Here is a 25,627-nt window from a genome sequence, read left to right as displayed (position 1 = left end):
GGCTGCGCGTGCAGATGCGGGCACACGCACATGCGCGGAAGGGAGGGGGTGGGTGGGCGTGTCCCCTCGCGCGCGCAGGTGCGCGGGCAGGTGCCGTCAGGTGCACGCATGCGCGCCCGGCCCCCTGGCACCGCCCTCCTCCGCTTGAGTCCCGCCGCGGCGCCAGGGGGCGCTCCCCTCGAGCCGGGGGAGCGGAAGTTCCGGGTAGCCCCGCCCCGCAGCCGCGTCTGCTCTCGCCGCCGTTTCCGCCGCCGCCGTCTCTCCCCGGCCGCCTCTCGCCGCCTGGGTCCCGGTCACACGTCGCCGCCGCCTTCACCGGCATCATGAACAAGAAGAAGAAGCCGTTCCTGGGCATGCCCGCCCCCCTGGGCTACGTGCCGGGGCTGGGCCGCGGGTGAGGCACCGCCCGCTCCGGCCGAGGCCTCCCCGGCCCTCAGGCCGCTCCGCTCCGTGCCCGGTGCCCGTTCCGCCCCTCGGACAGGCCTGAGCCCCGCGCGGGTTGTCGGATGTTATTGACATGAAATGGGTCGTGTATGCGCGGATTTGTGTTTAAATGCGAACCTGGCACTGGGGTTCGCTCCTGGGGCCTCAGACCCGCTGCCTGCGGGGGGTTTGTGTAACCGTGTGTGCATGTGGGACCTGCTGTTTTATAAAGGTTTTCCTATAAAAGGGCATTTCCCCCCTCAGTCCTTACGATGGGTAAGGATGGGGACTGGCCGATGCCGTTCTTGCAAAGGAACGATATCTTTATTGCCTGTTGTATGTAATAATTCCTGCAGAGTGTCTGTGTGACAGGTACTGGGGTTGCGGGTGCTAAACAGCTGCTCCTGTTTTATCCCCCCAGCGCCACGGGTTTCACCACCCGCTCGGACATCGGTCCCGCCCGAGATGCCAACGACCCCGTGGACGATCGGCACGCGCCGCCAGGGAAGAGGACGGTCGGGGATCAAATGAAAAAGAACCAAACGGCTGATGATGATGATGAAGATTTGAACGACACCAATTACGATGAGGTGATGAGATTTCCGTCATCCCGGAGATGATTTTCCCCAAACTGAAGGGGACTCCTTCAGCTCCCTGCTCCCTTTCTCTAAAACCCCATATTAGTTGAGGTTTCAAGACCAAAATTTCCTGTAGTTTGCTTACAGCACTTCCTTTTTTTCTTTATTTTTTTTTTTTTTTTATAAATTAAGACCTCATTAAACATAATGGCAGAGTGCTTGCAGATATTTATTGTAGCATTTGTCTGCTTATTGTGGTTTAATTATCTATACAGAGCTCTGAGAGTCTTGGGAGGAAATCCATAAATAAAATATTAATTTTAAGGACTCTGGGGAATGTATCTTTTGTTCTCCCACACAAATGAAATCTAAGCTCTTGTGCTTTGACATATATTTGTCTTTATGAGGCCTGCATAGTCTCTTGTGCTTAAATCCCACTTTTGTTGGTTAAATGGTGTGTTATTCTATTTGTTTGCTTTAAGTAGCTTAAAAAAAAAGTGGTTAATGGAAGAAAATGGCCTTTCTATAATGGGATCTCATTTATTGCTGAATAGAAGCAATTTTGAAAGAGAAGCATTTTTGAAGCAGCTTTGCTTTTGAGAAACTGGGAGAATAAACACCTGGGTGGCAGAAGAAAGCTGCTGTTGTTGGCAGATGTGTTGTTAGAAGTATTCTGCTCCTGCATTTGCGTTGTTCTGGGTGACTGGCTGTAGCAGCAACATAACAGGAGCTTTACACTGAAGATACTGCTTTTTTTCACCCTTTTTTCCTCATTTTCCTGTCTCTCATGAATCTGTAGTTCAATGGTTATGCTGGGAGCCTGTTCTCAAGTGGCCCCTATGAAAAAGATGATGAGGAAGCAGATGCTATATATGCAGCGTTGGATAAGAGGATGGATGAACGCAGGAAAGAAAGAAGGTAGGAAAAATTACACCACTGGCATGGGGTCTTTTCTGGTTTGGGATTTTCCTCTACCTTTCCCATTTTCCAGTGAAGATCTTGTTCTCATCCACTGGGTACCTTTTCAGAAACATATGCAGTTTTTGTTTTAATGCCGTACCCTTGACCCTGCCGCTCCAAGTTCTAAGGGTGATGGGTATTTTCCACAGCTTGTTGTTGTGGTTCAGTTGCTTCACTGTAGTTAATTAAGATTCACTGTAGTTCATTAAGATGATGTGGGAAGATGCTGAGTGACTGATTTTGACATATCAGGTACTGCACAGCACACTGGAAATTGGTAGAAAAGTCACATAATGCAGGTGTCTTGTAAACTGGTGGGTGTTACTTATGAAACTCACTACCTGGTCTACAAATAAGAGGACATTGAAGTTCACTTGGTTGAAGACACCTGTTTTTATACTATAATTTTGTCTTACTTGATAAGATATCTCTGTCGTAGATGTTGATAGATAATCTAAGCTTGTAAAAAAAGCTTTTAAACTATATCTTAGCTCCAATCAAACACATTTTTCTGTAATATCAACACTTTGTTTAAAGACTTGCTCAGTGTTAACTTTGAGCGTAACTTCAGTTCTCCTTTTCTTAAGGGAACAACGAGAAAAAGAGGAAATCGAAAAATACCGTATGGAACGACCCAAAATTCAGCAGCAGTTCTCAGACTTGAAAGTAAGGAAAAAAAATGTCTAAAATGTGACTTTTATCTTTATGACATATGAGAGGTGGATGCATGTTCTGCATTTCTTTGCTTGAATTTTGTATGGTGGCAAACAAGTATTTCATTTTTGTCCAGATTAGAATTATTTTCTGTTGGCTAAATAAGTAAAGGAATACAAAGTTGGCAGCTGCTGTGCGGGAGATCTTTTTGCTTTGCCGCTCTCTCAAGTATTGCAGTGTAATTTTCAGTGAGTCACAATTGCAGATGGTTTTTAATTAGTCATGCTGATTTAGGTCAGGGCAATGAAGGAATCCACGGTGATAAAGCGATATTAGTGTTGTCTCTGCTGAGCTCAGAGCTGCGCTCGGCTGGTGGAATTGGGTGTTTATCAGCCACTTTGTAGGGATATGGGAGAGCACGGGGATTCTGCCTGTTGCGGGTACACAAGGTAGGGAAATTTATGCAAATTTTGGCACTAGGATTTTGATTTGTGCTTTATTGTGGCTTCATATCGGTTCCTAAGAAGGTTCTACACTTCTGTCTTTGAGAGACTGATAGTTTGTTGGCATTGAAATAGTAGTTAAGCAGGATCTCTTGACTCTAAATCTCCTTTTAAATAAAATGTATCGTTTAAGCTATTTTTTAATGATGAGTAATAAAACACTCAATGCTGCAGGCACTGAGATTAATCTGAATATTTGTAGCAATGAATTTAATAACAAAATTGATTTGTAATCACAATCTGGGCTCAACCCAAATTCTAATTAAATGCATCCAATTCTTTTGTACATTCAGTTAGAAAAATTTCTGGCCCTTGACCTTTAAGTCTTTAAATGATCTTGAGTTCTTTCATGAAAATTAATCTATTAGGGAATAAGTGCAGTTAAAAAGAACAGTTTTCTCAATTAATGATGACAACTTGTGTTTGAACAGCGAAAGCTGGCAGAGGTGACAGAGGAGGAGTGGCTGAGCATTCCGGAGGTCGGGGATGCCAGGAACAAGCGTCAGAGGAATCCTCGGTACGAGAAGCTGACTCCTGTCCCCGACAGCTTCTTTGCGAAGCATTTGCAGTCAGGAGAGAATCACACCACGGTGGACCCACGTCAGACGGTGCGTGCGCAGCAAACCTGATGGTGATGTGGTCTGTGCTTTAAAATTAGAGACGAGGGTTAAACTGTGCATTCAGGACTGGCATTTGGGGGAAAAAAAATAAGTCTATGTTTGGCCAAAAAACTTGGGTTACTTTGTTAGTTTGTCAAAGGAATAGCCAGATGTTGGATTCCTGTGCTTGCTGGAATCTTTCTGAGGTACCCATTGCCAGAGAAAATCTGAGGGTAGACAGGGAGACCCTGGTTCTTGTGGTAAAAATGGTTCCTTTTCTCTTGCTGTAAATTAGTAACAATGAGTGTTCTTGAGCAGGACCAATCTCTCTTTGTGTTATAACAACATTTTGCAAAAATGATACAGAAAATAAAGTTCATTTTCCCATAATGTTTTGCTCAACCCTGGAGCAATTGGGTTAAAATTATTTGCCTTATTGTCAAGTGAAAATTAAATAATTTATCTTGTTGCTGTGTGGCCACAGCCTGCTGTGGTCACACAGTTCCAGGAGGAGCGGACTGGTCCTGCGTTGGCACCAGATGTCCATGGCACTTCTTTGGAGATATTCTTATTTACATGTGCTAAGTTTAGATGCTCATGCTCAGATTTTTCACTTAGTTTCACTGACTTGACTAGATTTACACAGTTACCTACAGGTTTACAAAACCTGCACGAGAAATGTCTTGTGATTCAGGGGAGGCACCATTTCCGAGATATCTGTGGAATTTTGGCATCTCTGCCCCGTAGCTGCTGCAGCAGAGCAGGTCAGCCAACAGCCTGTATTAGTTTTGAACTCTAAGCAGAGTTTTTAGGAGTGTATTTCTCTTGCTCTTGTTTTTAGCAATTTGGTGGATTGAATACCCCGTATCCAGGCGGCTTGAATACTCCGTACCCAGGAGGAATGACGCCAGGCTTGATGACACCCGGGACAGGCGAATTGGATATGAGGAAGATTGGCCAAGCCAGGAACACCTTGATGGACATGAGGCTGAGCCAGGTAAGGATGCTGGAAAGGAGCTGTACCAGGTTTGCCAGGGTTGGTGCTGTGCTGCCGTTTAGGACCTGGTTTTAGAAAAGTCTTTCTTTTGGGTGTTGGAGAGAAGAAATATCTTGGCTATGTCTAGAAACAATTTTGCGCTCTTCCTCAAATCTTGTGCCCTCTACACTCATAGAATTTCCTGAGAAACAGGTTCGTCCCTGAAAGTCTTGGGTCATTATGGCAGGACAGACTGCCCTTTTACACCAGAGAGGGACTTTAGACAAATAGCACCAGTAGTTTTACCAAGGGAACCATTAAAATGCTGAAAAATACTACTTTAAAATTGGTGACTTCTGTTCTTTTTCGTTGATTTTTCCCATAAAAATATGTTTTTAAACTAAAAAGATGGGCTTTAGCTGACGGAGCTTGCAAGACTTTGGTGACTGAAAACCAAGCTGCTTGTTTTCTGGGTTTTCAGTGGTACTAAATTTTTTAGCATCCACCACAGTTATGTAGTTTAGAAGTGGAAAAAAAGCTAATGAGCAAGGCTTTGTGTTTCGCTCCTTCCTTGGTTTTGGTGACAGACAAATACCTAGCGGATTTTTGTGCAGCAGCAGCGGCTTTTCCAGTCTTTAATGTGCGCAGACAGTGGGGCTGTGAATGGGCGTTTCAGTAGTGCTGGCTTGACTTTCCCAGGTGTCGGACTCTGTGAGCGGCCAGACTGTAGTGGACCCGAAAGGATATTTGACAGACTTGAATTCGATGATTCCCACACACGGAGGAGATATCAAGTAAGTTTAAGAAGGATTAACTGATTTATCCTCTTAGTAACGGCTGCGATCCTGCATATAAATGGAAATCTGAGCAGCTGGCTTTCCGCTGGCATTTAATTTGTAAATAATGCTAGGTGAGGTTTTGAGGATGAATTATTTTAACATGGGATCTACTGTAGTCTTTCAACTGATGTTTTTAGGATCTGACCTGGCTGCATGAATTGTGGGGGTTGTTTCTGTTCTGTCTCTGGACTAACACAGCAGAGTGATGGCAGTGTGTGGCTGCCTGCCAGCTGGGAAATAACCTCATTGGTTGTACCTCTGTACTGCTGATTTTGGCTTGATTGAGGACCTCTGAAAATCTCTTTAATCTGAAGCTTGATGCCTGTTTCATAAAGAATTGCCATTTAAGTCAAAGTGGTATGTTCAAATGTTCATGCTAATACTTGTGCTTATCAGCTTTCAACTGCAAGTACCCAGCTGTAATTCCTAAAAATCTTACTGAAATACTTAATGGGTTTTCACTGTAATCTCGCTGTGTTAGTGTATATTTGTAAGCTTGTTTTGGTTGTATATAATTCGTGTGAGGTCATGACATGTGAGGTCACAGTGACGTGCATCTGGGCATGGCTGTGAAGAACTGACAGTATAGTACTTACTGATGCGGGGAGTTGTTCGCTAGCATGCTGAAATTTTTCCTTGCCTGCTTTTCCTCCTCGTTTAGTGATATCAAGAAAGCCCGTTTGCTCCTGAAGTCTGTACGAGAGACCAATCCTCATCATCCACCAGCCTGGATTGCATCTGCCCGGCTGGAGGAAGTCACTGGCAAACTCCAAGTGGCTCGAAACCTCATCATGAAAGGAACAGAGATGTGCCCCAAGGTCAGAATCGTTTTGCATCCCTGCTGATCCTTGCAGGATGGTAGTAAAAGGTTGTGGTTACAAGCAGCAGCCTCTCTGTTAAGCTTCTGTCAGGCTGTACCTGATAGACCTTCACTGTCTGCAATATTAAGAGGACACGTACTTAGCTAGAAACTTGAGTTTAAAGTTCCTGCTCACAATCCCTGTCTTGATGCAAAGGAAGATGGTTTCTTTTTCCTGACAGAGTGAAGATGTTTGGTTAGAAGCTGCTCGGCTTCAGCCTGGGGACACAGCCAAAGCTGTTGTGGCCCAAGCTGTTCGGCACCTTCCACAATCTGTCCGGATTTATATAAGAGCAGCAGAGCTGGAGACAGATATCCGTGCGAAGAAACGCGTCCTTAGGAAAGGTAAGAGAACAAGGTTTTTGAGACTCCCTCTGCTTATATTGCATTGTAAGTTGTTCAAGATCTGTCTATAAGTTTAAGGGCTTCTTTTTTTTTTTTCCTCATCCTTGGTGAAAATACAGTTTTTGATAATGTGTGCCTTCATGGTGGAACTTGCTGTTGTGTCAAAGAGTAGAACTCTTGAAGTATCTGTAAAACAGCAGAAAGCTGCTGTTACTGAGCAATTGCAAAATTACATTTCACTCACCAAAACCAATTCCAACTTGGTCGAAGATTGAGAGGTAGATCAAAGCAATTAAAAATGTTACTCTGAAAGTAAATGAGTATTTTACCTGTTGCTTTATGATATATTTTAGAAAAAATCGTGGGCTTTGTCTTGAGTTCCAGCTTCTCCATAATTGGTTAGATACTGCAGTGATTCCTGCTGGAGGAGCGTTAGAGACCTCAGAGTTCTCATATGGTTGAGCCTGGGGGCCTGAGGTTTTGCTGTAGTGTAGCAATTTCCATATTCTTGACAAACAGCTTTTCTCTGTGGTGCTTAGCTAGAACCTTACGTCTTTTGTTGTATTGCATTTTGGGGTTTTTCTTCTGTTGTGGAATTACTGTATTTTCCAAACAGTACTACCTCGTAACAGCGGTTTGCTGTGTTGTCTTGAACCTGGGTCTTCACAGGTTCGTAGCATTAATTCTTTGATTACTTGAAGTTACTGTGTGTCTGTCAGTAGAGATTAGATCCTTCATGACTGCTGAATTATATAAATTACCTTGTGACTTTAATCTAGAAAGGGAAAAGGGTCTGGATTTTACTGCATCTCTCTGAAGCAGTCTGCACTGTTGAATGGTCGGCTTCAAAGGGACAGTTTCAACATCTAAGGAACAAGGTTGTGGTATTGCTTAGTATTTAAGATGTTCCTTTTTTATAAAAGGAGAGCTCATTGTTGAAACAAGAGCTAATATAAGTACAGTTCCCTCTCTTTCATCTTTCAGGACTTTTCATCTGTAGTAGGACAAAACCTTTAATACATCATCTTAAAAAAATACAGTTCTCTTTGGTAAACTGCCTTGTCATGATTGACATAATTGTTTTGCCTCTCCAGCCCTTGAGCATGTTCCAAATTCAGTGCGTTTGTGGAAAGCAGCCGTGGAGTTAGAAGAACCTGAGGACGCCAGGATCATGCTGAGTCGGGCCGTGGAGTGCTGTCCCACTAGCGTGGAAGTAGGTCCAAAAATTAAAATAAAGCAACCCCTTACAGAGCACTTTAGGCTGGCAGTAGCTTTGAAAACAAAAGGCAGGGTGAGTGCAGGATGAGTTTTCTATCACATACTTTATGCCACAATGAGATGGATGTGGTGAGTAGTGGACTGTGCTTTTTTTTTCCTCCAGAATTGTTTGGTGGTCATTATATGCCTCATTTTCCTATGTAATTGTTACGTGCGTTACGCCAGCGTACCACTGTGCCTGCTGTGGCCAATTAGCCATGTTCGTGTTCATGTTTAGTGCCTCAATAATTGTGAAAACAAGTATACATATGGCCTGGGGAATCTAAAAGTTGCTTGTTGCTGAAACGCTGAACCAGAGTGTAATATTCAGCTGTTTAAAAGGTGGTATGGACAGAAAAGATGAAATGCAGCAGCTCAGCAAACAGAGATGATATCTTGAAATGATTAGGATTGAGCTTTAAGGACAGCAGTAGCCTCTGTTTCTGCTCTTTCTCCAGTGCTTACACAACTGGAGGACAATTGCCAACTAGTAGCAAAGAGCATAAAGCTGCTTATCTCTGGGCTGACACCGCCGTGCGGCGGCGTTGTCATCTCCTTGTTCTGATCTCAAACACGTCTTTTGTTCCTCTGCAGCTGTGGCTTGCATTGGCAAGACTGGAGACATATGAGAATGCTCGTAAAGTCCTTAACAAAGCCCGTGAGAATATCCCAACGGATCGTCACATCTGGATTACTGCTGCCAAGCTGGAGGAAGCCAATGGAAACACCCAGATGGTGGAGAAAATCATTGACAGAGCCATTACGTCTCTTAGGGCCAACGGTGTGGAAATCAACAGAGAGCAATGGATACAGGTATTTCCTTGGTGTCAGGTGGACACCCAGATGTTCTGTTTTGAAGGCTCCTGATCCCAGATATTGTAGGGTAGAGGAATTTTGCAGTAGGCTTTTCAGTGGAGATTCTTGTGAAGATACAAGAGGTGAGACTAAAAAGCCGAGTGGAGTCAAGGCCACAGTTCAGGGAGACCCTGGAGTGGTGTTGTGTGTGGGGCATTTTAAACCAGTTTACTACCAAAATCGCTTACAGGTGGGTCAAGGCAGCAAAATGTTCTTAGCACACCGCTTAAAAGAGTATTGATAGTATTTAATATTAAACAGATATCCTTGTTAACAGCTGAAAGTGTTATAACTTTATAGCAGTAAAACAATTAAAGGTTAATTTCTGCTTGTGTTTAAAAAAAAACGGCACCACAAGCTCTACATCATTGTCTTCTCGAGTTCCTTTTCAGTACTAGAACTGTTCCGTTTCTGTTATCTGAGCAGAGATCCTTTTAACAAGTTTAAGCAAGACATTCTTGGCTTTTCAAAAGCTTTGGATGTCAGAAAATGCCACTTTTCCATATACGCTCTGATGAGACACCCTTTGCACCTCTAACTTAACAGTGGTTGTATTAATTTAAATTTAGTTATTACTTAACCCTTATTTAGACTTAGTAATCAACTGACAGCTGAAAAAAGTCAGTAGCTTTGATGTTACAATTATTTCTTCTCAACTTCTTGCATTTTTTTCATTGGCCCAGACTGGGGCAGATCAGTGGAGCTGTAAGAGGAGACTTTCCAGGCTGTTCAGTGGATGCAGTTGACAGGTTTTGTTTCTTAACCAAAAGATTGATTCTGTATCCATCTATAGCACCTTCTTTGTGGGTTGGGCTCACTGGTTAGTGTCAAGATATGTTTGAGTAATAAGATATTGTTAATGTGGCTGTGACCCACAATGTCTCTCTGTTTGCCACTGTGGAATGTAAATTCTCTTGCTGATCTCTCCAAATGAGCGGGGTTTACTCTTGTTTCTAGGATGCTGAGGAATGTGATAAAGCTGGAAGCGTGGCCACGTGCCAGGCAATCATGCGAGCGGTGATTGGGATTGGGATTGAGGAAGAGGATCGGAAACACACCTGGATGGAAGATGCAGACAGTGTATGTCCAGCTGCGATGCGGGGTTCTTTTTATTTTTAATTGGGGGAAATGGACCTGGACTTGGGCAATGACATTTTTTATCAGTGAAAGCGGATGTGATTCCCACACCACCTGCCCACATTTCCCCAGTCTGCTTCTTAGGAGGTTATTGTATTGTGGAGATTTTTTTTAAGATTTGAATTTTTACTCAGCAAAAAAGTTGGACTTGTGATGGATTGTTTGCTGGTTTTGGTGGCTTTTTTGTTTTGTTTTACTATGTGTGTAGCTTAGATTGAGGTCTCTTTAAAGGAACTGGGAGTTGAGTTTCAAGGTGTAAACATTGTAGCTTAAGAGTTAAGATAAGACTGGATGGGAGAGTGGGTAAAAGTTTTACCCGGCTTTCTTTGCTTTAGGGGAGTAATTTGAACATGCACTGAAAACTAAATTATATATCAGCATGAGAAATGCCCACTTCATTGGCCTTGGATTGGGCTCACAGCTGCAGGGGCATATGCTATGGCACTTATAGTTTTGCCTGTAAAAAAACAAATGAAGTGCAAACACGAGAGTATTTACAATCCTCGCTAATGTTTCAAGCTGGCCCGTGTGTCAGTCCCAGTGATTCTTGTGTTCCGATAGATGCTTGAAACTTTCCTCCCTTTTTCCTTTTTAAAAGCTGATGGTAACTGTTCTGTGCATTTCCCCAATGCATGTGTTACTCAGTTGCTGAACTCTGTGTTGAATTTTGTGTGTCGTTCCTTTTTGCACTTGATTTCATCACAGCCCTAAACTGACCGAGTCCTGATGTGTTTTTCCTTAGTGCGTTGCTCACAATGCTCTGGAATGTGCCCGAGCAATTTACGCTTATGCCTTGCAAGTTTTCCCGAGCAAGAAGAGCGTGTGGCTGCGAGCAGCATACTTTGAAAAGAACCATGGAACGAGGTATGTGAGCTGAGTAATCCTTGGGTGGTAGACTGGGGAGGAGGAAAAGCTACAAGGTGATCCCTGAAGTGATATGTTGCACATGCAGAGTTAGTTCAGCTGCAGGAAACTCACTGGCATTGTGTGCAGGTCTGACCTTTGTTATTGTTGTGGTCAGAACAGCTTTGGTTTTTATGAAGTCATAAAACGTTTTCTGGCAATATGGATTAGTTGGTTGGAATAGATATAAATAGGCAAGGTAGAGACAGGCATCCTTGAGAGGCATTTCTAGAAAAAAATGGGAGCACAAATCACCTAGAAATAGAGCACGTGTTTTATTTAGTTTTCATAGATAAACTACTCCGTTGCTGAAGTTGTTTGAGCACCTCTGGCATTTTCTGATTAAACATATCACGTGCTGTATTAAGATAGGTGTGATACTGTCACAGCTCAGGCCTCTTACATCAAGGTTTATTCACAAAGTTTTACACATCTAAAACTTTCTGCCCAAAGCATAGAATAAAGCAAACAGTCTGTGCAATAGACCACTTATGCCTAGAATCAGCCTTATTAAAGCCAACAAAGTGGAAGTGACCACAGATGCTGAGTTCTGCCTCCTTCAAGCCTTTTTTGTTTTTTAATAAGTATGTCTTTGCTTTTGATGTTCTCCCATGTTTCCCAGTGGTGGCTGATTTTTATCCCCTTGTTCTTCCTGAAAAGTATATTTTCCAGAGGAGGAAACAAATTTCAATAAGATCAAGCCAGCTTCATCTAATAATTCTGAAAAACTTCCTGTCTCGGTTTCTGCCGAAGTTTGTTGAGAAAAGAATGGCTCTTTCCAAGACAAATGAGCTGTTTGTGTGCAAGGTCTTTCCGCAGAGGCTGTCAAACAAAGGTGTCTGAACAATGAGCCGTTTGTGGAGTCCTGATTTCAGCACCCTTGTGAAAAAAGACCCCACCCTTTCCTTGTTATGAAACAGCTTCTCAAGGTTTACAACGTTGGACTTTGCAACAGTATTTATAGCATTGAGTGATAGTGGAGATGGTGGGTGAGAGCTCGCCTTTGGCAGCATTTCGAGCGATTGTAACTTGCTCTTTCTTGTCTCAGAGAATCCTTGGAGGCTCTTTTGCAGAGAGCAGTTGCTCACTGTCCCAAAGCAGAAGTGCTGTGGCTCATGGGGGCCAAATCCAAGTGGCTGGCGGGAGATGTGCCGGCCGCCCGGAGCATTTTGGCCTTGGCGTTCCAGGTGGGTACGTTAGACTTGTGTGAAGTACAACTGGTAAAGAACACAGAGCAGGCTGCTACTGTCAACACCCAATTCCTGCTGCCTTTCAAAACCATGAGAGGCTTCTGCTGTTCTTTGATTGGTTTATGTGGCAAATGTTCTCCTGTACAATGGCAGCAAGCTGGAAGTGAGAGTGTGTTACTGCTCTTTTAGTCGAACCGCACCAGGGGCTGAGTTTGCAAACTGGGGCTCCCACCAACTCTAGTCATGGATCAGGATCCCCTTGTGTTGGGTTGTCTGTCTCCTCAGCAAAAAGCACAGTGTTCTGCCCTAATTAATGAGGTTACCGTGTTACTTGTGGCTGCGATCAAACCCACCCATCCACAGCACAATGAAGTGAATTGTCTGCCGGATGCTGAAAGACAGCATGGTTCTAACACTGGGAATGAGGCTTAAAAGCTGAGTGATAGCAAAACTAAATGGCAGGTCTTTTCAAGATATTTACTTCCTAAATTTTTTCTGGATGTTGTTTGTTACCATCCTGAAGACTTGACATGGTTGCCACTGAAATGATTTTTATTAGAGAAGTTTCACAGACCTCAGTTGGGAATTCAAGCTTCAGTTGTTTTGCTCAGGGATAATAAAATGAGGGGCTCATGGCAGACCCTATGATCTTCTCAGTATTTAAACTGAAAGTTCAGAAGATCAAGCATTAATGCTTTTCAACAATTGAGAAGCATCCAACTTTTAAACTGGCATATATCTTTGTGTTGTGCATCTGTTTTGGAGAATTTCTATAAACTTCAAAGGTCAAAAGAAGATTGGGAGGAGCTTGAACAGAAAAAAAAAAAGCCCTAGTGTGGATTGACAAAGCTCTGATTTCAATTTTAATCTGGATCAAACGAAGGGTTCAATCTGCTGTTGATTCACTGTATGCATTTGTCTGTCATTTTATGTTCACGCAGGCCAACCCCAACAGCGAGGAGATCTGGCTGGCTGCCGTCAAGCTCGAGTCGGAAAACAATGAATACGAAAGAGCGAGGAGGCTGCTGGCCAAAGCTCGCAGCAGCGCTCCCACTGCTCGGGTAAGGCTGTGCGCAGGGTGGGGGGCCCTGACCTCTCGTCCTCAGGAGAGTTGGGGTGGAAGGAGAAGTTCCTTCAGTCCTGCGGCCACAGGGACTGACCAGCTGGCTCCCTGCCTTCGCCTTTTTGCTGCAGCGCTTCTCCAGCCAATTGCGACACAAAATCGCGGCATGATGGGAAGAAAAAAAGGGCTAGGATCAAGTGAGGGGTTTTGGGTTTTTTACATAAATGGCAAAAGTCAGGAAATTCCCAGTTTACAGATGTTTGTGTGGTGTTCGTGTTGCATAAAGGCATGTCTTGGGAAAAAAAAAAGAGAGAAAATGCTTTCACGGAGGAGTTGTGCTTACTGTGCTAAAGACAGCTCTGGTTGAGTTTCTTGTTTAAAGTTACACTCTTGTGTTTATCTCGAGAGTTACTCCTGGTATGATAAATGTTGTTGATTTTCAGCTGTTCATATAGAACCATTTTAACTCATCCAAGTAAAAGAGAAATCAGTTTGGTGTCTGGCCCCTCCCAATTTGTGCTTCATCCTCGATCTTTTAAACTCTTCTCTTCCTCTTTTGTCAGCCAGGGAGCTTCTCTCCAGCTGGGGCTGAAGCTCCACTCGCAGACTTGATACTTCTCCTGCAAAGTTATGGTGGGGGGAGTTTGGGAAAGAGAAGGGCAGGGATCAAAGAGGAGTGAAACAGCTGTCGGGCTAGTATGTGTTTCTCACAGCTGTAACTTCCGTGTGTAGCTGAAAGACATTTGGGGACAGGAGAGTAAATGTGAGAGTTTGTAAGTAGCAGGACAACAGTTGCAACTTGAAGCCATAGATAAGAATGGGTGGTCTTGGTAGCTGGGATGTAAGGAGATCAGGTTGTGCTGGTGAAGCAGCTCAAGTCTGCTAATTGGTTCTCCTCAAAGTTATGCTCTTTGTACAAATATTACACAAATGTCAACTCTCTGCTAATAGGGGAGATACAGGTTGACCATGCTGTTCCAACTCCTTTCATATATGCGTTTACCTTTCTCTTTGTTATCTGTTTGTTCCCACTATAATTTAACGCTGGTATTATTTTTTTTTTCTATTTTATTTCAAACTCCAGCTAACTGCACTGATGGAGTAATGGTTTTTTAATGGCCGCTAGTGATAAACAGCTCTGGTTTGTTCTCAGGTCTTCATGAAGTCTGTGAAGTTAGAATGGGTGCTCGGGAACATCGCTGCAGCTCAGGAGCTTTGTGAGGAAGCCCTGAAGCACTATGAGGATTTCCCCAAGCTCTGGATGATGAAAGGACAAATCGAGGAACAAAAAGAGTTGGTAGAGAAAGCCCGGGAGGCTTATAATCAAGGGGTAAGATGTGTGTTATTGCAAGTTTGCTTTGTGCTTCTGGTGCACAGAGATTTCTGTCTTTGGATCTAAATGGAGAGGGCTCTGCCCCAGGCTAACTGAAGAGGTGATTTCTGTCATTGGTTAAAACAATAACAACACAAAACAAAATTAGGTCCTTGAAATAAGCCACAAGAATTTATCTTATCCTGTATCCACATGCAACATTGACTTTCTTACTTGAGAGAGGTTGCTGTGTGCTTGACTCCTCACTGGTGGGGAAAAAAGTCATTGCACAATCGTTCTCAAAGACCTGTAAAGACTAAAATTAAAACTCTTAAAATAAAAGCTGATATCCTAATGACTTCCCTGCCTTCAAGGGCAGTCTATTTCCTGCACGCTCCGCTGCAGTTTGGGTGTGTAGAAGAGCCCTCCATCTCCAGATGGAGCATAAATTGTAGATATATTATTAAGGGAGGTGTATTATTTTTCCCGTGCTGCTGGGATAGCTCAGTCATGGTTGATGCACCAAACTGGTTTGGATGTAGGAGAAACTTCTATGCTGTGAGACCAACCAGGAGAAATTTGAGTGATGTGATCAACCTGATCTCCCTTCTAAACTCTCTAGGAGTGTATAGGGAAGGAAATTCTTTTCTATAGGTGTTATCATATTTTTTTTTTTTCAAATCTATATATAACCATGCTTTTTTCTATTTTAACCAGTTGAAAAAGTGCCCCCACTCCATCCCCCTGTGGCTTTTGCTGTCCAGGCTGGAGGAGAAGGTTGGGCAGCTGACCAGAGCAAGAGCCATCTTGGAAAAGTCTCGCCTGAAGAATCCGAAGAATCCGGATCTCTGGTGAGTTGTGTGGGAATGAAATTAATTTGGGCTACAAAACCAATGTGTTGTTCAGGCCAGCAATTTTACATCTTCTCAGCCATTTGAGCCTGAAACTGATGACTCTGCCCACCCTAGAGCTTCTTCTGGTCTAACAACTTCTGCATCCCAAAATGCTTTAGTGATCCTGACTTGTTTTTGGCTTTGATGATAGTTGTAGTGCACCAAGCCTGAAACCCCAGGGATCTTTCATTTCTGTTGTAGTCCCTTTTTTCAGGCTTTTGATCTAGGCCATTGTAGAATAAAGGTAATGTTCATTTATAGAGGGAGAGGCATGGGGGATGTCAGTCACCTTCACATATTCAGAATGCAGGCAGACATTTGCAATTTCCAGTGACCTTCATGTGATCGCTGTTTGTTTCTGCACAGTGAATACATTGTCCTAAATATCATCACTGAGTCTCTTCCTTACCAGGTTGGAGTCTGTGCGATTAGAGTACAGAGCTGGGCTAAAGAACATTGCAAATACTCTGATGGCCAAGGCATTGCAAGAATGCCCCAATTCAGGTGAGCTGGGTCTCATTTCTATCTTAAACACGGTTGTTTTGCCCAGTTGATAAAGGCACGTGTCTTTCCAAGATGTCCTTTCTAACCAGATCTCAAAATATAGTATTTTGGAGAGGTGTCAATCATCGTTCTGCAAATGCAACATTGAGGATCTTTGTGAATAATCCCAGTTGCTTTGTGCTGTCTCACACCAGAGGGCTCACAGGTTGGAGCTGGTTCCATTTTGCTGCAGTATCCAGTATATTATTGGGTCTGTGGCCCACAGTTTGTTCGCAGGTTTCCAGGGAAAGCGTCTTGAGTATGGGTGGGTTTTCTCTGAAGCTGGTAGAAGTCTGCCAAGGTTTCCAATTGAAGAAAGACTCACGAGTGTTTGTAGTTAGGAAGTTCAGTGGAAAAATAATGGGGTTTTTATTTCCCCTGTCTCACTGGTGTGCTGCTGGCCATAAGAGACTTCCCACCATTGGTTTGCCTGCCCTGCACTGACTGCGCACTGAATAACTTGTGCTGGCAGCAAAGTTCGGTTGCAGTCATGATTAGAGGATCCTGTAGCATAAATGTTTAGTCCTGTTTTTTTATTATCTTAACTCATTTAAGAAAAAGCAAATAGGTCATATAATGTAAGTCAATTGGTTCTAACCAGCAGTGGAAACATTCGCCTCTTGGGATGGGAGGAGAAAGTGCAGAATGCTTCCCTATTTTTTGGCAGAATTGTGGGAAGACTTAATTGTTTAAACATGTCGGCATCTTTGGAGAGAAGATGTCACATTACTACAAAATGTAGTAGTCTACTGCAGGGCAAGGCTTTTTAGCTTGTCTTCAGTCTGGAATTTGAAAGGTGTTTAACTGGCGTCTGCTAAAGTCCCACTGAAATAATTGGAAATGAAGTGACTTTCATGAAATGATAAACTCATTGCAGGCTGCTCACCATGTGAGCGGGTCAACAAAGCAATACCACCCAGGTCCCACTTTGCTTTGGGAATGACCTAATGCTTAATGAGTGTTTGCCATCACGGGCTTTTTTATAGAATCTGCCTGTTGCTATGGAAATGGGCAGCAGGATCTCAGTTTTTGTTGAAATAAAATCGCTTCCAACTCTGTTTTAAAACTCTATGAACCAGAATAAAAGCTTGCAGGAATTAGCTTATTGGACACCTACAGTCATGTAAACCAGAGATTTACGTCTGTCAATTTGCTGAATTGATTCCCAGTTGCTTATGGCTGGTGTAAGCAAGCTGCACAGAGTAAAATTGAAATATAATGGTGCTTGTGCTGTCAGCAGGCCTGAAAATAGAGACCTGAAAAATGTGGTTTGACTGTATATATATAAAGAGCCAGCTTGTCATGTCTCATCTGAAAAGCACGAGCGCTGAAGCTGCAGCGGGGTTATGGTACAGAGTCGCTCAGAACTGAAAGGCCAGCTAAAAATTCAGGGTGCTGAAGGAAGTATCCATGCAGAACGAGCGATCTGGGATGAGGCTGGGGCATGAATAACCACCAGGCTGCTTGTGTTCGAGAGCACTGGTCTGATGACGGGATGGGGAGGGTTAATCTTGGAAATAACACTAAACCATCTTCCTACTTGACTTGATTAAGGAATCCTGTGGTCAGAGGCGATTTTCCTTGAAGCGCGACCGCAACGAAAGACCAAGAGTGTGGATGCTCTTAAGAAGTGTGAACATGACCCACATGTCCTGCTGGCTGTGGCCAAGTGAGTTCCTGTGCTTGATGTAGTAAAAATACCCATTTTTTTGTGTGTGGCTGCGTCCACGATGAAACGCTGAGCTCAAGCACGACTGCGTGATTCTGGCTGCAGCAGCTCTAATAAGCCCCAAAGCAAGTAACGGCTCTCCAGCTGTCTCTTAGTAACTGTGCAAATCTCTCCCTTGCTGCAAAGCAGGGGATGTCAACCTGCCCTCCAGCTCTTCTGCTGGCTCTGGGACTGCGGCACAGACAACAATACATTTGCACAGAGCCCTTTTCCAAAGCTGGGGGTTGGCACTCTGAACATTTCTTACCGTGCTGTCCGTTGATGAGGATTTCAGCGCGCTTTCAGCTGAGGCAGGCTTAGTTACATTTTATAGGAAATGTTTTAAGTCCTTGTCAAAGTAGAGACAGTTTTTGCTGGTTGTTTTTCAATTTTTATGGGGCCAACTGTGTATTCTTCATCTTTTCTCTCTATCCTAGATTGTCAGATTCTCTAAATCCTGAGCTCAGTTCTGTGCTGTTGCACTCCTCTTCCCTCCTGAATTTGTTATGTCTGTTCTCTTCAGTTGTGGCTCTTCCTGGAGCACAGAGTACCAGCCACACTGAAGTTTGCTTCTCTGAAACAGGAGGATAATCTACTAGAAATTGTCTTCTTGTCTAAATTGAGTCGTGAGGCTTCCAGTGATGAAAAACGCTATTAAAATTGACTCGTGCCATATCCTTTCTTATGTGTGAACGGCTCCACAGCAGTTGTGATTGGAACAAACTTGTCTTCCTTTGTGAATACCAGAAGAGGTTAATGTAGGAAGCATGTTGCCCCAACAGTTGCCCAATTCTTTCACAACTCTTTTTTATAAGCCAAAGAAAACTGTAGGATACACTCCAGTGGCTGCAACGCTGAGTCCTGCCAGATAATGACAGCTGGCTTGTTCTGCTTCAGCAGCAAGTGAGAAAAATGTTAACTTTTGCTGTAGGGAAACTGCTCCCAGGCCTTTTCCGGAGCAGCCTTGGGCAGTTTAACAGCTAATCCCACCACAAACACCTTCCACTTCCCATCACAATTTGCAATACCCTCGTGTCACACATCTGTGAAAAACTTTTGTTAAATATGTTGTTGGAAATGGCCACTACGTGCAGGTGTTGAGCCTCTGCTATTGTTGCTCTTTTAAATCACAGTTTATTTAACGCAGAACAATCAAGAGTATTATAGGGCTTAAAAACAATCACATAAGCTGTATAATTTTATGACTCGCTAAGCTCTTTATGAGGGATGGCTGTCTGATGTGATAAAGACCTTACTAGTTCAATGAACTCTTTAATGCACAGGAAACTGTTGGCTCGGCTGGTGAATTACTGGGGAGAAATTTCAGAATCCACAAGTACCTTTGTGAGGTGGCAGGAATTGGGCTGGGATTTGAGTGTGAAAGGTTATCTGCTCACCTTTCCTTGTAAAGTGGAGCTGAGAGGATAGGTCTGCGTGCTTCATGGATCTGAACCTGTGACCGCGCACAGCGGTGGCTCCAGGAACATGCCTGCAATTGCAGCTTTGAGAAGTTAAATATTGAACTGTTAGATGCTCAAAGCAACTTGAAATATTGAGAAATTGGAGGAGGGGAGATATATGTAGGTTTGTGATCTGTCTCTGGCTACACCAGATTTGGAATAGCAAAATTAAGCAACTGAGTAAGCAAAGATTGAGCTCAGAGAATAACTAAGACTTCCCTTCTCAGATTGTCTGTCTTTTCCTGGGACTAACTGAACCTGCCTCTCTGGGAAGAGTGGTGAGGAAGCTGTGGATCTTCCTTTTGGTCCTTCTGTGCCTCAGCCCTTCCCAGGGGAATGACAGTCAGCAGATGCCTACAAAATCTGTTAATTCCTTCTTGGGACAGCAAAAAATTGAGATATCCGTAGAGCTGGAGTGCTTGCAGGTTGTCACGTTCCTCTAAAGAGAAGCTGATTTGTTGACTCGCTCTTGGTTTTTTAACAGGCTGTTCTGGAGTGAGCGTAAAATAACCAAGGCCCGAGAATGGTTCCACCGAACAGTGAAGATAGACTCGGACCTGGGGGATGCCTGGGCTTTCTTTTACAAATTTGAGCTCCAGCACGGCACGGAGGTGAGTGTGTGCGGGGAGCAGGGGAGGGAGGCACGAATCCCTTGCTGGGCTCGGGTGCCCAGTCCCGAGGTTGCTGCAGCGCTGGCTCACAGGTGAGACTACGGCTGTCACACCTGGTCATGGATGAGCATGAACAGGCCTGTGCGGTGTTTTTTAAAAGGCTCTGTCATCAGCTGAGCTGTCATTCAGGCTGCTTTGCTGTCCGCAGTCATGCTAGTTCATGCAAAAATCTCTGAAATCAATCTTTCTTCTGTGAAACACAAGCGCGCTCATAGGTTTTCCTGTCGTTGCGATGCTGGGTTTGTGTAACTCGTCCTGTTTCTTCACAAGTGTCGAGTACAGCTGGCACGTGAACACAGCCGGAGGAACAGTCTGTTCTAATCTCTTATGGCAGTTTTTACTGCCTGATATTACTGAAATGATGGGAGTGTTTATCTCCTGTCTTCAGAGAGACCTCTCGCTTCACAGATCTTGTGCAGGTGGTAATGCACAGGCAGGTTCTCCGGCAGTTTCTCTGGTGTAGCCCCAACTTGCTTGACTGTAATTCAACCACTTTGTTCAGCAAGGCAGGAGAGTTGCTGCCACTGAATTTTGACTCAAGCTTCCATGTTGCCTTTAAAACAAACGCAAAACAGAACACCTACCATAAGCCCTGGAAGAGTGTTTGAATCAGGGAGGGGATTGTTAAACTTTTGGCTCCGTGCTGGAACAAACCAGGACATTAAGAGATTTGCAAACTGTCATTTTTCTTCCTCGTAGGAACAACAAGAAGAGGTGAGGAAGCGCTGTGAGAACGCTGAACCCCGCCATGGAGAGCTCTGGTGTGATGTCTCCAAGGACATACAGAATTGGCAGAAAAAGATTGGGGAGATCCTCGTGCTTGTGGCAGCCAAGCTTAAAAATACCTTCTAGAGCGGCCTGGCTTCAGCTGCGTTAGTCGCCTCTGTAGGATTGGTCTGCTTTCCCGCTTGCGGTGCGTTCGCCCTTCCGGTGCCACAGGTCCTGGAGGACAGGAGAGCGGTGGTGATACGAAACATCTTTCTCCCAAAAGGAAAAGCTGCTTCCTTCTCTTCCCGGTGATATCGCTCGTGGCTCACACAATGTGGTCATCAGCTCCTGCGCCACATCTCAGCCTCGTCGCTGGTGTCATGTAGGAGAGATGAGCAGCCTTGTGAGGCTCCCTCAGCCTTTTCAGTTTGATGCTCGAGTCCCCTGTGTAAATACGAGCTTTAATTAATGCTTGTAGGGATTCTGACATTGAGCAGTTCTCTATTTCCTTCCCCAGCATGCATTCCCATCCTGTCCTGTCCCCCTTTGCGCAGTTTTAGTGTTTGGCCTCTCTGATGCTGGTTTGTTGCTGTTTGAACACACCGAGTGTCCTCGCAGGAGCTGTGAGGAGCGCTGCTGGGGGCGGCTGCGAGAGGCCTCCCCTGGATTACTTTTTTACTTGTGTTTTTTTGCCACAAACCTGGTTTAGCTTGGTCTCCTCTTCTGGCAAACTGCAGCACAGCTCTGAAGCATTCCTGGAACCTGAGCAGATAGGGCATTTAGTGAAATTCAAGAGCATATTTTTAGAGATTTTTGTTCCTCAATTTTTAAGTGTATATAGTATAACCTTATTCTTTTAGGTGTCTGATTTCATTAAGCACAGTGGTATTTTAAAGTAACAAGGCAAAATCCAGCAATCCCTCAAAGCCCCCTTGAAGGAATAACCTTTATTTAGAGTCGCTGAGAAACTGCGCTTTTACAGGAGCAGCTGCGTTCAGTTGGGATGTTTGGGACAACCCTCTTCCAGCGCAGAGGGAAAAAAGCAAATCCATGAGATGAAGTTTTGTGTTTGGGACCCTTTATAAGCTGTCTTCAATTTTCTACACTTGTGATCTGTATGATTTTGACTCCGAAAAACCTGACTTTCTTGTGATCTTTGAATGAAAAGCTGTAATGTCTTACACGTTAGCGAAAGTAGCCAGGTCTGTGTGTGCGTGTTATATAATGTATTTAGTTGCAGGAGAAAACCTGTTATCACTTGTTTGGACAATATGTATACAATACAGCTTGTTTTTTTTGTTTCCTTATGTTCTCTTTGAATGTCATCTTGCCTTTTGACTCTGAGAAGAGTGAGTCTGATAGCAGAAACCCTCCAACTTATCAGGCTCCCACCACTCTGGGAATGGATCTGCCAGTGGTGGTTACACCACGTTGTGCTGCAGCCTTTTGCCAAAAAGGATGATAAGCCTTTTTTTAAAAAAAACTGAAGCAGAAACAGTTGGTCTTGGAGCAAAAACCTGTTTTTCTTTGGGTGTCTGACAGAAACTCTTGTGCTTTCTCTTGAGTAGCTGGTGAAAGTTTGTGAAGCTGCGTTTTCAATAAGGAGGGTGTAGATCACGGATGGCCCGTGGAATTAGAGTTTCCCAAAGGTGAGTGAGAGGTGTTGGGAGTTGAGTGGCTCTTGCTCAGGGTTCCTGTGGCATCACCGGTGTCCTTCCTGTATGTGGGTTACACCAAGGGCAAGGGGGGAATTTGGGGAGGAGGATGGAGATGTTGCTCTGTTGTGGAGAGTGTGGACATGTCGGAAGGGAATGTGGCTGGGCAAGGATTTCAAGGCAGAAATTGCTGTGGCACGTCGAGCACGGTGAAGCTCAGGGGCGAGCTGGGTGCTGGTGGGACATAAATTCCTCTGCCCTGCAGTGCTCTGGTTCGGTGGCTGTGGAGCTGAGAGGGCGAAGGACGGTTGGAACCACAGTGTCCTGACTTTTTGCACTGGAGAGATTCCCGACTTGTGTCTGGAGCATCTCCCTCGCACCAAATCCTGTGTGTGCGCCTGCTGATGGGGTGCCATGTGCTTGCCCTGCACCTGTGGTGGCACCGTGTGCCTTAAGGATTGGTTGGGAAGAGCCGCACAAGAGCCCTGGGGTTGAGAAAACACACAGGAACGACTGACTGGGGGGGTTGTTTCTTGTTGGGGGGAGTGAGAGAAGTGATTGTTTCCCACACTGTGCACTGAGATGTGCTGGGAGCCCCAGCGGGGGAACCAGCGCTGGACGCTGCTCCGCAGCCACCCAGCTCTGTGTCCCTGCAGCTCCCCCTTTCCTGGCCCAGGGGGTCACAGGCCTCAGGTTTGGCTTTTGTGTAGATAAGAGGGATCATCAGTCTTAGAGCCTTCGAATGTTTGTAGATGTCTTTGTGGTTTTTAAATGGATTATGGCACCTATGAATTTTAACTATATATAGAGCTCAATAAAGAAGTTATATGGGTCCTGTCTTCAGCGCTATGCTGTGTTTGCTGTTGTTCCCTCTTTGCGTGGAGGAACATTCTTGCCAACCTGGGAAGAGCTGGATTATTCAGCCATTTGTTTTATCTCCTCTGAAAGTGCCCGTGTTCCACTCTTCCTGTTGCTGTTGGTTCATTTATATTTTTTTCCATTGCATCTTGTACAAAAGCAGTCGAAGCAGTTTTGTGTTGATGTGCCTGTTCAAACCTCAGAGGGGAAGCAGGAGGAGGCTCTGGCTGAAACCTTGAGGTGTTTTAGGGGTCTCAGGCTCGATGGTTGCTTCTCTTGTGCCTGAGCACTGACCGGTCAGCGGCAGCTGCTGATGGCAAATCCAGAGTGATAACAATCAGCACAAACACTAACAGCAGTCAACTGCAGGGGGGTCTGCGTTCCTGGGCTCCAGCACCCCTCTGCAGCACCAAATACAGCCCTGTTCCACCTCCCCTGGCATAAGGACACACATCGACTGGGATCCCCAGGTGGGTGAGACCATGGGTGCTGTCACTGCTGGCCCCTTGGGCCATTCAGGGCAGAGGGACCCTCTCCCACCTGACCCTTTGGCCACAGCTGCTCACTGAGAGCAAGACATGTCCCCTGCACCCCGGACTTGTCCCCTGCAGCCGCAGGGGTGACTCCCCGACCCTGCTCTTCCTGCCTTATCTGCCACCTTCCCCGCTCCGGCCTTGGTGCTCTCCCGGGGGCAGCAGGTGCCGGGTGGGCTGGGAGGCGATGCCAGGGCCGCGCTCCCCGCGGGGGCCGGGGCTGGGCTGCGGGCGGTGTGGCCGCCGTGTCCCGTCCCCTCCCACCGTGGAGCCAAGTTCAAACCGCGGGCCCCGGCGAGCGGGAACGCGGCGGAGGGGCCGGGCCGGGCTCCCCGGGAGCCGCCGCAGGGTCCGCACCGGCGGCCCCCGGCTCCCGCGGGGCTCCATGGTGAGTGCGCCGGGGCCGCTGCCCCTTCCTGGCCCGGGGGTTGCGGCTCTGCGGGCGGGGTCGGCCCGTTCTCCCTCCCCGGGACCCCCCTGCGCTGGGCGGGGGTGGCGGGCGCCGGACCGGAGTCCTCCGCACCGCCGGAATGGGGTCGGTTCGGCCGGGGTGGGACTCGCAGCAGCCGGGATGGGGTTTGGGACCCGTCGGGACGCGGCTGGTTCTCCTGGGATGGGGCTTGGACTGGCCGGGAGAGGGGCCGGTCCGGTCGGGAAGGGGCTGGTCCAGCCGGGAAAAGGGCTCGGACTGGTCGGGATGGGGCTGGTCAGGCCAGGAAAGGGCTTGGACCAGTGGGAACGGGGCTGGGCTGGGTCAGGATGGAAGGGTCGCGGCAGGACGGATCTAGGAGTCGGTGGGAAAAGGGCTCTGGTCTGACTGGGGGGATTGGTCCAGAGGGACCGGGCTGATGTGGCCGGGACGGGACTTGAACCTGGCTGGTCCCGAGCGGGGAGCAGAGGGTCTGTCGCTGCCTGGGGCTGTGGCAGGTGCTGGGGCTCTGAGTGGTGACTGTGTCCCTTTGCGTAGAAGGGTGTTGGGGACAGGGTCCATCTATCTGGAAGGACCTGGATATCCCAGTATGGCCAGCGTTGTCCCTTGCTGGGTGGCTGGGGCTCGCACGAGTGCCGCCAGGAGCTGCTCTATCAGTCATGGTGATTTCCCTTATCTCCTCGTATTTGCTGGAGGATTAGCCTGGAAGAGATTAGCTTCCCCTGCCAGGCGCAGCGGGCTGTGACCGTCCTGTCCCTGACAGCCCTGCCGTGGGAAGGGACATCCCTGACCCCGGGGCTGCCCTGCTGCTTCAGGGGTGGGAGCAAGGGGAGAAGGAATCACCCCAAAGCAGCTGCTGAATTTATCTTCCTGCATCCTGAAGGGTGGGGAGCAATAGCCAGGCCTGGGGGTTGCTGGTTTTGTCACTCCCCTGCACCCCTCACTTGTCATCGCTGCCTCCCTGCTCTCTAGGGGAGTGGGAAGCGGCTACTGCACTCCCCGAGCTCCCGTCCCGGCTCCTCGCTGAGCGTTTTTAACCGCCAGCTGTGCTTCCTCCCGTGCTAAGGACACAGAGCCCGGTGCCAGGCTCGGCTGCCTGGAAATGCTGTAAGTGGTGTGCTTGCTCCTGGAATTCGGTCCCAGTTGTTTAATAAGCCACTTCAGGGAAGTCATTCCCAGTTTCGTGGTAAAATCGCGTGGCCTTGTCTTCCCAGTGGAGGAGGCTTCCTGAAAGCAATCCTTAGACTTTGGACAGGGTGTCCTCATGGAAGCAGCGCTCTCCATTGGCGTCCCTGAGGTTTATACCCTCAGCTCTCTGCTGAATCACCTTTGGGGAGAGATTTCTGTGCAGTAGCACGTGGAAGGTCTTCCCTGCCCTTCCCAGGGCCCAGCACGGCTCTACTGGGAAGCGTGTGGCCACGAAGGAAGCTGAAGAGCCCGGTGGGATTTGTGCCAGTTGCACACGGGTTTGCTCATCTCCTCGCACGTGCTTCTGCTCCGAGGTGGTGCCTCCGTCCATGGATTCCCAGACTTGCGGCGTGTCAGGCTTTGCTTCGCGTTACACTGCCATAGCTCCTGCTGAGCTGTGGGAGAAGGAGTGTGAGGAGAAGCTTCCTCGCTCTTTTGGAGCTGGGACCAGCCCTTTATGGAGCGGGGAGCACAGAGTGGGTGCAGGTTTTACAGACAAACCCTCCAGGTCCCCCGCAAAGGGCAGG

At 46.3% G+C, this 25,627-nt stretch overlaps 1 protein-coding gene across 1 annotated transcript; it reads left to right on the top strand.

Moving 5' to 3' along the window:
- Positions 1–230: 230 nt before the first annotated feature.
- PRPF6 (pre-mRNA processing factor 6) lies at positions 231–21,743 on the top strand. Its single transcript, XM_080354891.1, has 21 exons — positions 231–394; positions 845–1,013; positions 1,801–1,919; positions 2,549–2,627; positions 3,550–3,726; positions 4,559–4,714; positions 5,393–5,487; positions 6,194–6,350; positions 6,574–6,736; positions 7,831–7,949; positions 8,588–8,806; positions 9,806–9,928; positions 10,728–10,849; positions 11,937–12,075; positions 13,020–13,139; positions 14,295–14,471; positions 15,171–15,304; positions 15,759–15,850; positions 17,444–17,558; positions 19,542–19,668; positions 20,428–21,743. Exons 1-21 carry the CDS (start codon positions 324–326, stop codon positions 20,578–20,580), a joined length of 2,826 nt encoding a protein of 941 aa, XP_080211017.1. The 5' UTR covers positions 231–323; the 3' UTR covers positions 20,581–21,743.
- Positions 21,744–25,627: the final 3,884 nt, after the last annotated feature.

This window comes from Nesoenas mayeri, assembly GCF_963082525.1.
Source record: "Nesoenas mayeri genome assembly, chromosome: 16".
Taxonomy (NCBI): Eukaryota; Metazoa; Chordata; class Aves; order Columbiformes; family Columbidae; genus Nesoenas; species Nesoenas mayeri.
The sequence above is the reverse complement of the archived record's forward strand: the minus strand, read 5'-3'. Positions and strand labels throughout refer to the sequence as shown.